At 41.3% G+C, this 15,044-nt stretch overlaps 1 protein-coding gene across 5 annotated transcripts in view; it reads left to right on the forward strand.

Annotated features, from left to right (window-relative positions):
* Positions 1–15,044, forward strand: part of CHID1 (chitinase domain containing 1) — a 723,738-nt gene that overhangs the window by 54,641 nt on the left and 654,053 nt on the right. For all 5 annotated transcript variants that reach the window (XR_008845294.1, XM_056526912.1, XM_056526913.1 and 2 more), the window contains exon 4: positions 8,548–8,680. Coding sequence is in view for 4 of the 5 variants with exons in the window: in XM_056526912.1 (XP_056382887.1) it covers positions 8,548–8,680 (133 nt within the window). In the remaining variant the exon portion in view is untranslated. The remainder of the gene's footprint in view (positions 1–8,547; positions 8,681–15,044) is intronic.

Raw genomic sequence — 15,044 nt, forward strand, 5'->3', positions numbered from 1 at the left:
CTGTGGGCGGGCAGGGGAGGTGGTCATTATCGGCACATTTTTTGTTGTTTCGGCATTTCCCCAAAATAGCTATTTTCGGCTGATATGTATCGGCTGCCGCTATATCGGTGCATCCCTAGTTGCAATTCTTGTTTAATGATGGAAATAAGAAAAAGTTTTTATTTTTTTCCCTTCTCTCTCTGATATGACAAGGGTCCTACAAGCATCTTGTCAGAAATACCCCTATAAATGAAAGTAGCTCCTTCTAATGTATTAAGGGGTACTCCAGCCCTAAGACATCTTATCCCCTATCTAAAGGATAGGGGATAAGATGTCTGATCGCGGGCATCCCACCGCTGGGGACCCCCGCAATCTCTTCTGCTGCACCCACCTGTGTCAGCTTCATGAAGCGCTGGAGCGGCTGTCACGCCACCTCCCATAGACTTGCATTGATGGGGCGGGATGTGACATCACACGGGGGCGGAATCATGACGTCACAATACTCTGACCCAGTGGTCCTGAGGCTTCATACTCGGATCCTCCAGTGCTGCGTGAAGCTCACACAGGTGGGTGCAGCATGAGAGATTGCAGGGGTCCCCAGCGGCCGGACCCCCGTGATCAGACATCTTCTCCCCTATCCTTTAGATAGGTGATAAGATTAATTAGGGCCGGAGTACCCCTTTAAGGACATATATAATTAGATCTACCAGCTAGGATGTATCATTATTTAGGACTGGGTGAGGTTAAAGGGGTATTCCAGAGAATCATTTCTACCTTTGAACACTTTCAAGTTGGCATGGAGGTAATAAAAAAAAACTTTTTTTACTCATTTGCCGTCGGTCCCTGCTATCAGTGCTTTCTTCTTTGTAAAAGTCCACTTAGCTAATTGGTGGCCACAGCAGTGACCTACCTCAGCCAGCAATTGTGGAGGAATGGTGTCAGGTGTGTACAGGTTCCCTCTGATTTCTGATTGGGCTGGAGCTCTGGCTGTACAGACACTCGTCCCTGTGTGAGGAGCTTGTGAGAGAAAAGCAGGGAAGATTCCTAGTCACAACTGAGCACATAGCTGCTGTTTTCTTTTGAATATGCTGCCATTCAGAACACAGAAATATTCATAGCAGGAGGCGGCATGAAAGAAAAGACTGATCAAACTGTGTGAGAGAATAAGTGGAGAGATTTCCCCATATGCAGCCAATCACAGCTCAGCTTTCACTTTACCTCAGCTTGTTAGCTGGTTGCTGTGGGAAAATCCCTCCACTTTTTCTCTCACACAGTTTGATGTGTGTGTGTTGCATGTGTTGCGTGTGTGTGTGTTGCGTGTGCGTTGCAGTGTAAGCCTGCACACAGATAGTGAAAGCAGTTGTCTGGCAGCCATTACACAGAGCTGAATTCTGGGAGTTGTAGTTTGTGCTTCAGATAAGGAAAAAAAGTATTTAGGAGACGTCAGGGGCCAAAGGAAACTGCCAAAATCACATGAATAACTACAGGAGACACATAACAGGTATTGTGATGGCTTTGGGGCATTTTTATTTTTCCTAACTTCCCCGGAGTACCCCTTTAACAGTTTTATTCAATATATAAAATAGTATGTTGCACTATATATATACTCTGGCACAAAACATAAAAAGGATGAAGATTTTTATATTTTGTGCCAGAGTATATATAGTGCAACATACTATTTTATATATTGAATAAAACTGTTAACTAAAGCATCCTATGATATTATATTTTATTTAAACATTATTATGAACCTTTTGGGGTAGAATCCTTGAGGATTGGTTATACATTTTGCATATTATTTTTCTCTATTCCGGCCGTTGGGTTTCGGCATATAACCAATTATATCCTTGGATTGTGGTTTCTGTCATTTACAAATCTGTTTAACTTTCTGGAGCCAGTTGATATATAAAAAAAATTTTTTTTTCCTGGAATACCCCTTTAAGTTACAATATTAATTGGTTCGTGGACGACCATTGTAAGTGTAGACCAGGCAGAGTGAGTGTACACATAGGAGCGGCTTCTGCCACTTTCCACATGAATTCTTAGTACAGTGGTCCCTCAAGTTACAATATTAATTGGTTCCAGGACGACCATTGTATGTTGAAACCATTGTATGTTGAGACCAGAACTCTCTGGAAACCTGGTAATTGGTTCTAAAGGTACCAAAATGTCATCCAAAAATAGGAAAAAGTGAGAAATAAAGAAAAATAAGTAGATAACTAATATAAATAAAGCAAATCCTTACATATAAAAGTAATAAATATCTGCTGGGAGCTGTAATCACTGTCTATGTCAGTGTTTCCCAAGCAGGGAGCCTCCAGCTGTTGCAAAACTACAACTCCCAGCATGCCCGGACAGCCTTTGGCTGTCCGGGCATGCTGGGAGTTGTAGTTTTGCAACAGCTGGGGGCACCCTGCTTGGGAAACACTGGTCTATGTAGAGGACAGGAGCTTCTTCGGGGTCCTGTACAGTACATGCAATGAGGGACATTTATCAATGTTTGCTTATGTATTCTTTTTTTTAGTAATTTTTTCCTTACTTTTTTTTTGCTTATGTGTGACTTATTTATCTTTCACGTAAGCAATTTTTCCTTTTTTACTTTGGTAGTAGCTTTTTCTGCTCCATGTTTGAGCTGGAGTAAATTTAGTAAATTTTTAACCCTATTGCGACTTTTTTTTGCGCAGTTGCTAATGTCGCAGTTAATAAATACCTGACTACCCGTAGTACATTTTAAAATTATTACTACGTAGTTAATTTTTGGAAAACTTGCTTTTCTCGCTTTCCAGTCAAAATGTCGTATGAAAAATCGCGTAGTCGCAGTTGCGACAATTATAGTAAAGAAAACCTGACTAAACCCGTTGATAAATGTTCATAAATGTCCTTAAAAAGTAAAATGGAGCCGCCCTCACCTGGTGTCCAAAGGAGCAGGTAACCCTGGTACAGGTAAAGAGTACAGAACATGTAAAACCTCCCTCTACTGTAGGGGGCGCTACCAGACACCAGTCAGTGCATACACTTCAGTAATACAGGGGTTTTACCAGTAAATTGCCCATTCTGATTGGTCGGTTCTTCCAGCCATTGACACGTTACACAGATCTGGACTGTCTGTACATTGTATGTTGAGTCTGGTTTCATCTTACGATGGTCCAGAAAAGACCATTGTATGTTGAAACTATTGTATGTTGAGGCCATTGTAAGTTGAGGGATCACTGTATGCTGCAGTGCTATCATTACATCATGGTGTCTCCGCTACCTCTGCATGCTTTTCTCTGCTGGGCACTGTGCCTCTTGCAGTGTCAGCTGTGTGGCACCTCTATACTATTCCTTCACTCCTGCACTCACAGAGGAAGCACACATACAGCTTGTCCACACACAACAGCATAGAGCAGTGGTCTTCAACCTGCGGACCTCCAGATGTTGCAAAACTACAACTCCGGGCATGCTGGGAGTTGTAGTTTTGCAACATCTGGAGGTCCGCAGGTTGAAGACCACTGGCATAGAGGATCATGCGAAGGTAGCGGAGACAACTGATGATGGCACTGCAGCATATTAGGGACTCCTATGTGTACATTTACTGTGGTCTGAGTCTGGACTCGGCAGCACCCCCAAACCTTTTTGTACATATTAATATAAGGGGCATTTCAGATTTTACCCCAGGACCTCTTTAAATCAATATAAACAAATAGTTTAACACAACATTACATGTGCAGTAGATAAGGTACGGATTCTGTCTTTACTACATGTATTGTTTGTGCTCCTGTCTCTTCTATTGTTTTGTTTTGGTTGCCATACATCTTTGTAGATTGTAAGTAGAGATGAGCGAACTTACAGTAAATTCGATTCGTCACGAACTTCTCGGCTCGGCAGTTGATGACTTTTCCTGCATAAATTAGTTCAGCTTTCCGGTGCTCCGGTGGGCTGGAAAAGGTGGATACAGTCCTAGGAAAGACTCTTTCCTAGGACTTTATCCACCTTTTCCAGCCCACCGGAGCACCTGAAGGCTGAACTAATGTATGCAGGATAAGTCATCAACTGCCGAGCCGAGAAGTTCGTGACAAATCAAATTTACTGTAAGTTCGCTCATCTCTAATTGTAAGCTGTTTGGGATGGATTTGTCAAGATTAATTTCATTAATTTCAGCACTGTTTCTTTGTAGTTGGCCTATGTTGTAGTGCTTAAATACAGGCAAACCTTTCAATAGACTACCTCTTTGAGAAGACCAACCCCCCCCCCCCCCCCCCCCCCCGTTCCAGACAAGAATTTGTGTGCCAGATTTCAGTTCACCGTAAGCAAAGTGCCCATTTTCTTTTGCAATTGCAATTTTTTGGTGGTCTTCTCAAAGCGGTTTCACTGCATTGGTTTGTTATGAAATTTTAATAAATACACAAGTTCACAAACTATGTAAATACTAGTGTTCAGTGATGCAGTTCTAGGAATATCCACAAGATGGCCCTCTCGTCTCACAAACAGTAAATGTGAGCATTTTGCAACAATATGTTAAAAGCAGGAATATTGTGGTGTGAAATAGAAGCAGAGAATAGCCTATATTTATCACACTAAGAACTTCAGAGGGACAGTTTAAAGGGGTTATCCAGGAATAAAGAGAGTTATTTTCTTTCAAAAACCGCTCCCCTTCTGTCTCCAGGTTGGGTGTGTTTCTGTACCTCAGTTCCATTAAAGTGAATGGAGCCAAGTTGTAATACCACACCCAACCTGGAGACAGACAGGGTTGTTTTTGAAAGAAATTAGCTCTGTTTTTCTATTCCTGGAGAACCTCTTTGAGGCATTGTTTCCCAACCAGGCTGCCTTTAGTGTTTGCAAAAGTGCAACTCCCAGCATGCATGGACAGCCAAAGGCTGTCTGTGCATGCTGGGAGTTGTAGTTTTGCTACAGCTAGACGCACACTGGTTGGTAAATGATATAGCTACAGATTACTGACAAGGTACTACCCTTAGAGATAGTCACATCTTTAGTAGTTCTTAAAAAAATACTAAATTATAAAGTAAAAATCTGTATTACTGATGCAATTCTTGGCCCGATCAGGGTGATTCTTTCAGTTCAGGTCTCTATACCCACAGTAAGGACGGGACTTGTGTCTATAATACAGATATAAAAATGTACATATTACACTCATGTAGGGCTGCAACAATTAATCTATGTTGTCGATAAAATTCGATAACGGGATGTGTTGTCGATGAATCCAGTTATCAAATAATGGGCAGCTCCAAGCTCCGGGACTACTTCTCCAATCCTGGCTGAGTAAGTGACCCGGTGACAGGGGGCGGGGCTTGCTGGGGGCAGCTGTCAGCTGGGCTGCGGATATTCGCGGTGTGGAAGGAGATAGTGACAGGCGGCTGGCGTGTGTCTCTGTCATTACAGTCTGCAATAGTAAGCTTGGTGGGGCCAGTATTAGTATATAGTGTGTACTACACACACTGCTATACACATGGGGGTACGTGCAGAACATTGCACCCTAGTGTCTTCTGCAGACACTAGAGTGCAAATGCTCTGCCCATACCGTCATGTGTATAGCAGTGTATGTACTTCATACACAATGCTATACACATGGGGTATGTGCAGAGCATTGCACCCTAGTGTCTGTAGTATAGACAATATTGTGCAATTCTCTGCACATACCACTATGTGTATAGCAGTGTGTATGTAGTACATACATACTGCTATAATACCCTAGTGTCTGTCTGTATTACTAGAGTCTGTACTACAGACATGGGTCGGGTGCATTGCTCTGCAGTCTGCACATACCCCCATGTGCATAGGAGTGCTATATAAAAGGAGTAAAGTAAAAAAAATATATATATATATATGTAAATTAACTGCCCCCCCCCCCACAAAAATTAGCTTCCCTTTTCCTATTGCTATATAAAAAAAATAAAACATATTTTTTTTTTTTTTTTTTATAGTAGAGAGATACAGAAACCGTCATTGCTTTAATCACTGGACTAGAAGAGCAACAGATGTAGTGGGTGAAGCAAATATCCTATACGGGTGCTTTGCCCAGAAAATACACAATTCCAACATCCATGCATAAAGAAGTGTAGACGGCACTCACCAGGATCGTAGCTTCGATATCTTTATTTTTCTGATTCAATCATGTCAGATCAGGAGTGTAGTGTCAGACAGGTATCATGGCGGAGACGCCGGGGACCCAGCTGGAGGTAACAGTTGTGTCGTACGTTCGTACTTCGTCTGAAGAAGTACGGAAGTACGATACAGCTGTTACCTCCAGCTGGGTCCCCGGCGTCTCCGCCATGATACCTGTCTGACACTACACTCCTGATCTGACACGATTGAATCAGAAAAATAAAGATATCGAAGCTACGATCATGGAGGGACTTTTATCAATGTTTACTTACGTATTCTTTTTTTTAGTAATTTTTTCCTTACTTTTTTTTTTGCTTATGTGTGACTTATTTATCAACTGGTTTCAGCCTGTTGATAATTTTCTTTCACTTAAACAATTTTTATTCTTTTTTACTTTGGTAGTAGCTTTTTCTGCTCCATGTTTGAGCTGGAGTAAATTTAGTCAATTTTTAACCATGTTGCGAATTTTTTTTTGCGCAGTTGCGACTGTCGCAGTTAATAAATACCTGACAACCCGTAGTCCATTTTAAAATTATTACTACGTAGTTACATTTTTGGAAAACTTGCTTTTCTCGCTTTCCAGTCAAAATGTCGCACGAAAAATCGCGTAGTCGCAGTTGCGTCAATTTTGCGACAATTATAGTAAAGAAAACCTGACTAAACCCGTTGATAAATGTCCATAATGGTGAGTGCCGTTTACACTTCTTTTTGCATGGATATTTTTCTTTTTTTTTTTTTTACATATTTGATATTGCCGCATGGCTAACTTTCTGAACTATTAAAATATTAGTGAATCATTAACATTTTATTTTAATAGTTCAGATAGTTACCCATGCGGCAGTATCAAATTTACGCTGGTTTCTGTATAGGATCATTAATAATGATCCTGTACAGCAATCGGCGTAAAGGTAAAAAAAAAGAATCCAAAATTGCTGCTGTTTGGTCACCTCACATGCTAGAAACTTTTAATATGGCCATTGTACATAATTGTTCGAGTAGTATCGGCTGAGCCCCTTTTTTTGGGCATTTTGATATTTTTTTTCCGATTAATCTATGAAATAATCAACAATTAATTTGTTATTAAAATAATCGTTAGCTGCAGCCCTACAGACTCATGTGAATGAAGCCTAATGTTCCATGTAATTGAGAGTACTGGACTCTATTAAAGGGGCATATACTACATCTGATGGCATTATTTTATAAAATAATAATTTCCTTGGATGCATTGAGTGAAACGTAGCCTTTTCAACCTATCCATGTGCTGAATAAATCCTGGGGTGGTGCATTGGCTCAGTAAGGGAGATTTATCAAAAACTGGAGAGGAAAAGTTGCCCAGTTGCCAATAGCAACCAATCAGATCCCTTCTTTCATGTTTAACAAGGTCTCTGAAAAATAAAAGAAGAAATCTGATTGGTTGCTATGGGCAACTGGTAAACTTTACCTCTCCATCAGTGTGATTAGTGGTCTCTGCAAAGTTATTATTTTATGAATTGCTTGAGGTATGTTCACATTGCCGTCGGCCTCAGCTAAAGGGAGCTCCGTCAACAAATTTGTCGTAACAGCAGGAGTTTAGCAGGAAATAAAATAGCGCATGCACTAATATTTTTCTCCGGTAAACCAACAGACCCCATTCAAGTCAGTGGGATCCGTTGTGACCCGGTAGAGTTAGTTGTGATCCAACTTGTTTTGGGGCAATGTGAACCTAGCCCTTAGTTGTACTATTCCAAGTTTTGCACCACTGTTGACTCGCCCTGAAACAGCTTGCTTCCAGTAAAGGCTAGACCCAAGCCTCTCTGTATTGTAATATACACTTATTACCTGTAGTGGGCCGTTTTCCCTGTTGGAATATATTGTGACAGGCAGGAAAAGCCTGCTATTCTCTACTTTTTCCTGGGTTTAGTACCCTCATCTTATAAACCATGCCCCTTTCTGACATCATTTGTACAAACCACACCCCTTTCTAACATCATCCAACCAAGCCTCCCCCTTTCTATCATAGCTTGTGAAGCCACACACCCTTTTGACATCATACCAGCAAAGCCACACCGCTTTCTGCCAGTCTCCGCAGTAATGACTACTGGAAAATGTAGTTTTAATAGAATGTGTAGAGCGAAGGAGTAGGGATAAAATGGAGCAGTGGGCAGAGGAGCAGCAGTGAATGAAGCCAGAAACAAACCGGGGGGACTATGTAAGTACATTCTACACTATGTGGAGTACATTTTTTTTTTTAGGTCCCTGGATAACCCCTTTAACACCTGACTCCATAAACTGGAATACTCCTCAAAATTAGTCTTGGGTTGTGTTCACAGAAATTAGCTTTGTGTATTTACACCCTTATGTATATTGACAAACAATTGTTGGATACGGTAAAGACAACATCTAAAAGCTCATGCACATGAGAGCATTTCATGTCAAATGAGACACACAGCTTGAAGTTAACATCCAACTTGCTTCTTCTATCCACAGTGGAATGGCCATGGATATGATGTTGCCAAAATATTTGCATCCAAGTTCACCCTCATTTCTCCAGTCTGGTTGCAGATAAGAAGAAAAGGTAGACAGTCTTATCAAGTGACCGGACTGCATGACGTAGACCAAGGTGAGACAATCTGTTTTTCCCCCTGTACATTTACTGATGATGCTGAAAGGATGAATGTGATCAGTGGGGGTCCCAGCAGACAAGGGGATATTTGAGTCTTGGGATAACCACTCCCATAAATTTAGACACATAATAACCCTAGTGCCAAACACCCTTGTATGTCACAGATTGAGCTCTTTAAGGCTTTTCTACACTGAAGGGACTGATCAACACACTGTAGGTAAGACTAAAAGCTTGGAGATGATGGAAAACCGAGGTTTTTTGAAACAGCTAAAATAGTACAGAGAACATTGTGTGCTGTGGGGCTCATCTTGAATGAGCAGTCACACTATAAATATTGTATTTTACTTCTTGGAACTATAGTCTTTACAATTTATTTTAACCCACACTTTTTTTTTAAGTCTTAAAGTGTACCTGTTGCTTATAAAAAAAAAATAAAGAATTTGACCGGGTTGGGTTTCAGTGTGCAGTCCCAACCAATCACTAGAATGGGCGGGAAGCAGGGCTTGACTGGGACTGAAAATAGGCCCGGGCATTTTAGACTAAGCAGACCATTTCGGTTATGGGTGTGGCTATAAGAAAGCAGTGCTACATAAGGCAAATGTCAATAATTGTTCGAGTATAATAGGGTACATAACAGGGGAAAATAAATAAAAAAATATGTATCCATCGTACTATTACTAAACAAATCCTGTATACTGAGACCAATATTACCAATCATACCGATATACAAAGAGGAATATTATGACCATACATATTACCATCATACTGTTACTGACCAAATCCTGTATTACAAGACCAATATTACCAATAATACCACTTTACAAGGAGGAAATATTCCCTCCATATAGTAACCATATAGTGGTAGATATCAGCTCTACACTATATCAGTGGATATCTCTAATTGGATTTGTTCATTTTGCTTTTTCTTCTCCATCTGGCCCAGGCCGTCATGACTATTTCTTCCAGTTAAAACTTGTCTCCACAGAACCTGAAAGACAAACATTTCAGGCTCCGCACTTTAACAGCACCTATAGCATACCAAACAATAATGATAACCCCCTTGGTGTCACACAGTGGGAAGATAAGTGGGTTGGAAAGGGTAGATAGGTTTCCCACATTAAGTAGAATGGTGCTCCAATAGGTAGAAACAACCCTTCACATGGTTTCCCCATTACGCAGATACCCCAATAATACATAAATTTAGGTGCACTACTGTGGTAGATGTAAACAGTGACATATGGCTAACCCTCAACACTGATGTTAAAATTGAGACATTAGCCAGTATATCCTTATATGAAGGACATACCGGAGCCCGCACACCAACGCCAAGGTTTCTCAAGTGGCACGGGACCGAACACTAACCTGTGTGTGATAAGCAAAACCAGGGCCCAGTGGGCAATTACGGCAGCATTAGGCCGACTTACAGCCTCCTCCCAGGTACCCTCCAGCATCGCTGAGCACACATACAATGGGAGGTAGACTATAAGCCCCACCTAAGTAGGCTGATATAGTTGCCGGCCTCACAGTTGCTCCTTAATACTGCCTAGAAAGTGTTCAAGGCGCATTGCATATGGAGTTTACACACCTCCAAGTATAAAATTTAGACAACAACAAAAAACGTGGTCTCAAATGGCTGGAGGTGCTCAACCCCAAATGCAGTTGTATAATTGTGCATTTATGCTGGGGGAGCAGATGCTGCCCTTGTAGTCCGTTGCTAGGGGCAATCCCCAGAATAAAAATGCATACAATGGAGGATGCCTGCAGCGGACTACAAGTGCCACAATAGACTCCTACACCAGATAAACGCTGTGGATGTGTAACAATTAGGATAATACAGGAATATAGGTGCACTACTGTGGTAGATGTAAACAATGACAAATTGAACCTACCTACAGATATCCCAAGTAGGTAGGTGCCATCTGTAGGTAGGTTCTCCTAGAGATAACTGCCCCCTGTAGGCAGTATCAGCCCCCTATAGGTAGGGGTACAAAATAGCTCTATGTATATAGTTGCAAACCCCCCCCCCCTTTATATTATCGGCAGCCTCTATTTACATAGTAGGCAGCAGCAGCAGCAGCCCCCTTTTATGTAGTAGTAGCAGCCTCTTTTAGTTATTAGTACTAGCAACTCCCTTTTTGTAGTAGTAGTAGTAGTAGCAGCAGCAGCCCCCCCTTTGCAGTAGTATTAGTTGAAGCCTCCTTTTAGGTAGTATTAGAGATGAGCGAACTTACAGTAAATTCGATTAGTCACGAACTTCTCGGCTCGGCAGTTGATTACTTTTCCTGCATAAATTAGTTCAGCTTTCAGGTGCTCCCGTGGGCTGGAAAATGGGGATACAGTCCTAGGAGACTCTTTCCTAGGAATGTATCCACCTTTTCCAGCCCACCGGAGCACCTGAAAGCTGAACTAATTTACGCAGGAAAAGCCATCAACTGCCGAGCCGAGAAGTTCGTGACGAATCGAATTTACTGTAAGTTCGCTCATCTCTAGGTAGTATTAACAGCCCCCTTTAGGTGGTAGTAGTAGCAGTCTCCTTTAGGTAGTAGTAGCCCCCTTTATGTCGTAGTAGTAGCCCACTTTAGCTCGTAGTAGTAGCAGCCCCCTTTAGGCTGTAGTAGAAGCCCACTTTAGGTAGTAGTTTTAGTAACATCAACAAATTAACTCACAAAAACCAAATAATAAGCGGGTTACATTAGACTAGTTTACTAAATATATGTACCCTATATGAAATATAACTTTTAACTGATATCATTGAAATATTCAAAAACAACATTAATAACACAGCATCTATTTAGGGGGAGTAAGATGCTCAATTGCAAAATGAGATATAACCATATATACAGAGCAATATAGCACAAATTCACATGCATACAGTTTGTACTGATTCTCAGATGGAATAATATATTTTTAATCCAACATTAATATAAAATGTCAAAGTGGATTAAACTCACATTTCTGAAGAGATCTTTGTTCTTTTTCTGAATGAGACAGGGACCTGTTGTGGAGCAAAAGATAATTTGAGCCAAACTGTAGAAGGGAGCACACATATAGCAGATAGCAGACAATGCTATTCCTTAACTACAACTCCTAAATGTGTGGGACTGTTCCTGCCTGACAGTGGAGGAGGCGCCCCCACTTCAATACGATGGCTGTCCGCTCCCTGTCACTAAATAACCTATAATGCACATGACCAATTTAAATATACCTTATATAATGATGCATCATTATACCCCAATAAAAAAAAATACATATAAAGTTATACCCCAACACCAAAACAAAATAAAGTATGGTACAGGGAATTTTAACCTCTACGCGTGTTTCGTTATGCGCTCTGGCCGCACGCGCTGGCCGTGAGGGCATGGTCCCGTTACCTGCTGGTGCCGACGGGGCCGCATGCGAGCCCCAGTCCGTCACTCTCCGGGTGTTTCTCCTGCCTCCGCCTCTCTGCCCCGGCGTGCGTGTCCCCGTCCCCTAGGGCACGCGCGCCGGAGCCAGTACGCTCATTAGTGTAATTCACCTGTGGCTCATTTATAAATTCCTTCACCCTTCTCACTCCCCTGCCGGATCTTTGTTGCCTGTATAGAGCTTCAACTTCTATCGACCCTAGAATGGTATCAGGGCTAACAGTAAATACCTTCTAATTTGTTGAGCAGGTCAGTTGTGTCCCTGATATAAGAAGGGAGACTGATGACGAACTGGCCTAGAAATTAATCCAAGTAGATCCCCACGTTCTGTGTCAAAGAGCCAACACCAGACACGAAAGGTCTTCCCTTTAAGGGCCATAAAAAATGGGGATTACTTGATATTTGGGTAGCATTAACGCAAATTCATCATGTTATCCAATGCTGTAAGTAACAATGACTCTAATTCTCCCAAAAATGTATCTGTGGGGTCCCCTCCTAAAATACCATATGTATTGCGGTCATTACCACCAGATTCCCCCCTTTATCTGCATATTTGAAAATTAAATTCTTCTCAGCCTTGATGTTGAGGAGAACTTGGTATTTGGTCGGGGTAAGATTGTTATTCACTCTCCCTTTATAATGGATCTTTTTCAGATCCCCAATGACCATATTTACAAAAATGTCAATGCGTTGGTATCTGTTGGGGGTGGTAATCTAGTGGTTTTAATTGTAGCCGCATTTATGTAGTAATAGCAGCCCTCCTTAGGAGTGTCCTTTGGATAGGGGATAAGCTGTCTATAGGTGGAGTACCCCTTTAAGTATTAGTCCCCTATAGGTAGAAATAGAAGCCCCCTTTAGGTAGTAATAGTAGCCTGGTTTAGATAATAATAATAGCCCCCATTAGATATTCATAGTAGCTCACAATAGTTACCCCCCCCCCCCCCTATTTCGGTAGTAATAGTACCCCCCTTATGATATTCATAGTACCCCCCTTTAGGTAGTAATAGCAGCCCCCTTTAGGTAGAAATAAAAATAAGTATCCTCTTTTGTTGTATCCAATTCACAAAAATTGCTTATGTAAGTCCGGCCTTGCACTTCTGCAACTCTTCCTCCTCGGCTCTCCTTCATCTAGAGCACATATTTTCCCTTTCTTTGGTCACTTGCGACACTTGTGTGACTAGGACTTTAAAAGGGAATGTATCACCTAGGCTTGTGTTTTTATTGATTAGAGGCAGATACAGAAAATGTTAATTTTTTTTTTATTTGTTTCTATTTTCTGATTTGTAACATTTACTTTTTCATATTTTGTACATTAAGTAAGTTGTCTGCAACAATAATAAAGTGTACCTGTCAGACTCCACAAAAGAAATACATAGATATGTTACTCAGTACCTAATCCTGACCATGTATATCTAATTTTTATTCCTCTATCCCCTATATTTTATTATAAAATACCTCTTTATTAGCATATAGTGTTAGAAATCCTCTCGGGGGAAGAGGGTGTGTCCCTTCTTGTGGTGGTGGGAGGTGATTGGTGTGTCTTCTCATGCAGCCTTGTCTATGACTCATGGACAAGCCTGATGTTGCTGCAGGACCGATTATTGTCCCAGTAAGTATGAGGACCCCTTTTGGTGGGTTTTTCAGGGGCCGATTTATTTATTAAATAATTAAAACATTTTAAACAACCATATTACAAAAGGTCTTTAATTTTCATCCGTAACAACATATAAAAAGTTTTTGTATCTGACAGTGCCCAATTAAGTTGATTTTGAGAAATGTTTTACAGCAGGCTCCATGGACATAGGCCACAATAAGACTGAAGCTGTCCCATTCACATGAATTGGAAATGTTACTAGGCATTTTCTGTGACCTTTTCAGAGGTCATTCTACAGGGATGTTGAAATGTGAACAACAGCTATTTTTGTGAACCTCTGTTATCTTCCATGCATTAAGAAATAATGGATAGAAATGAATGGAAATAAATACACCATGTTCCAAGACAAGCTACAAGTAAGCACAAATATTTCAAACCCACACCTCAGTATATCAGTATATTAACAGCCAAGCAGTGCTTGACCCCAATACCGTTTTGCCCCACAGGCTTTATCAGGGGATGTGGCTTAACCAGGGAACATCTTCAGTATATATATATCACTATACAACCAATCAGTACAGGCCACAATAAGATAGACGCCTCTTGAGATCAATGAAAAATGCCCCATGTCCGCTCCCTACTTGTAAGTGCTGTCACCTGAATTAGTATGTTGTCATCATTTTGAGCACAAATCGTTTCAGTGACTAAAGCCAGCTGTCAGAAGGAAGGACCTTCTCCCTGTCCTCACATGGGAGATTATGTGACCTGGGGCAGAGTGACCAGGGGTGGAGTTGTGTGACCTTGGGGCAGGGATTGATAGATCCCATAGAGCCCTGCTTGCACCCCGTAATGATCTGAATTTCCCAGGTTATGTCATCTGCTGGATGACATTATGCATAAGGCGCACCTCTGGTTGGACAGTGTGACTTTTGAAGGAGCTCTTCCCAGACTTGTCCCAAACTGCATCAAAGCTGATACTGTCCCTGTTAAAGACCCACGGTTGTAAATCTCTAGATTTGTAAACAGGAGATCCCTAGGTTGACTCCTGTTTCTGGAGCTCCCTGTTTGGATTTAGACCTGCCTGATAGTCTGTTGCTTTAATGGCAGAGCAGAGATGTGGGGACGTGGAGACATGTGTTGTGTCCAATGGTTTTTTTTTTCCTACCCGCCAGCAGATTCTTGTTCTTACTGCCTCTATGTCTCTGTCATTTGTCATGTTCCGATAGCTTTCTTTCAATTATTTCTTGACAATTGTACACTTTACTGCCTTTCCATGTTCTTCTGAAGTGTCTTCCCACACATCTTTTCTTGCTTTATGGTTTTTACATCTCCCAGTTTAATTTCTTTATTCTCGCAAAGACTA

Source organism: Hyla sarda, chromosome 6, assembly GCF_029499605.1.
Source record: "Hyla sarda isolate aHylSar1 chromosome 6, aHylSar1.hap1, whole genome shotgun sequence".
NCBI lineage: Eukaryota > Metazoa > Chordata > Amphibia > Anura > Hylidae > Hyla > Hyla sarda.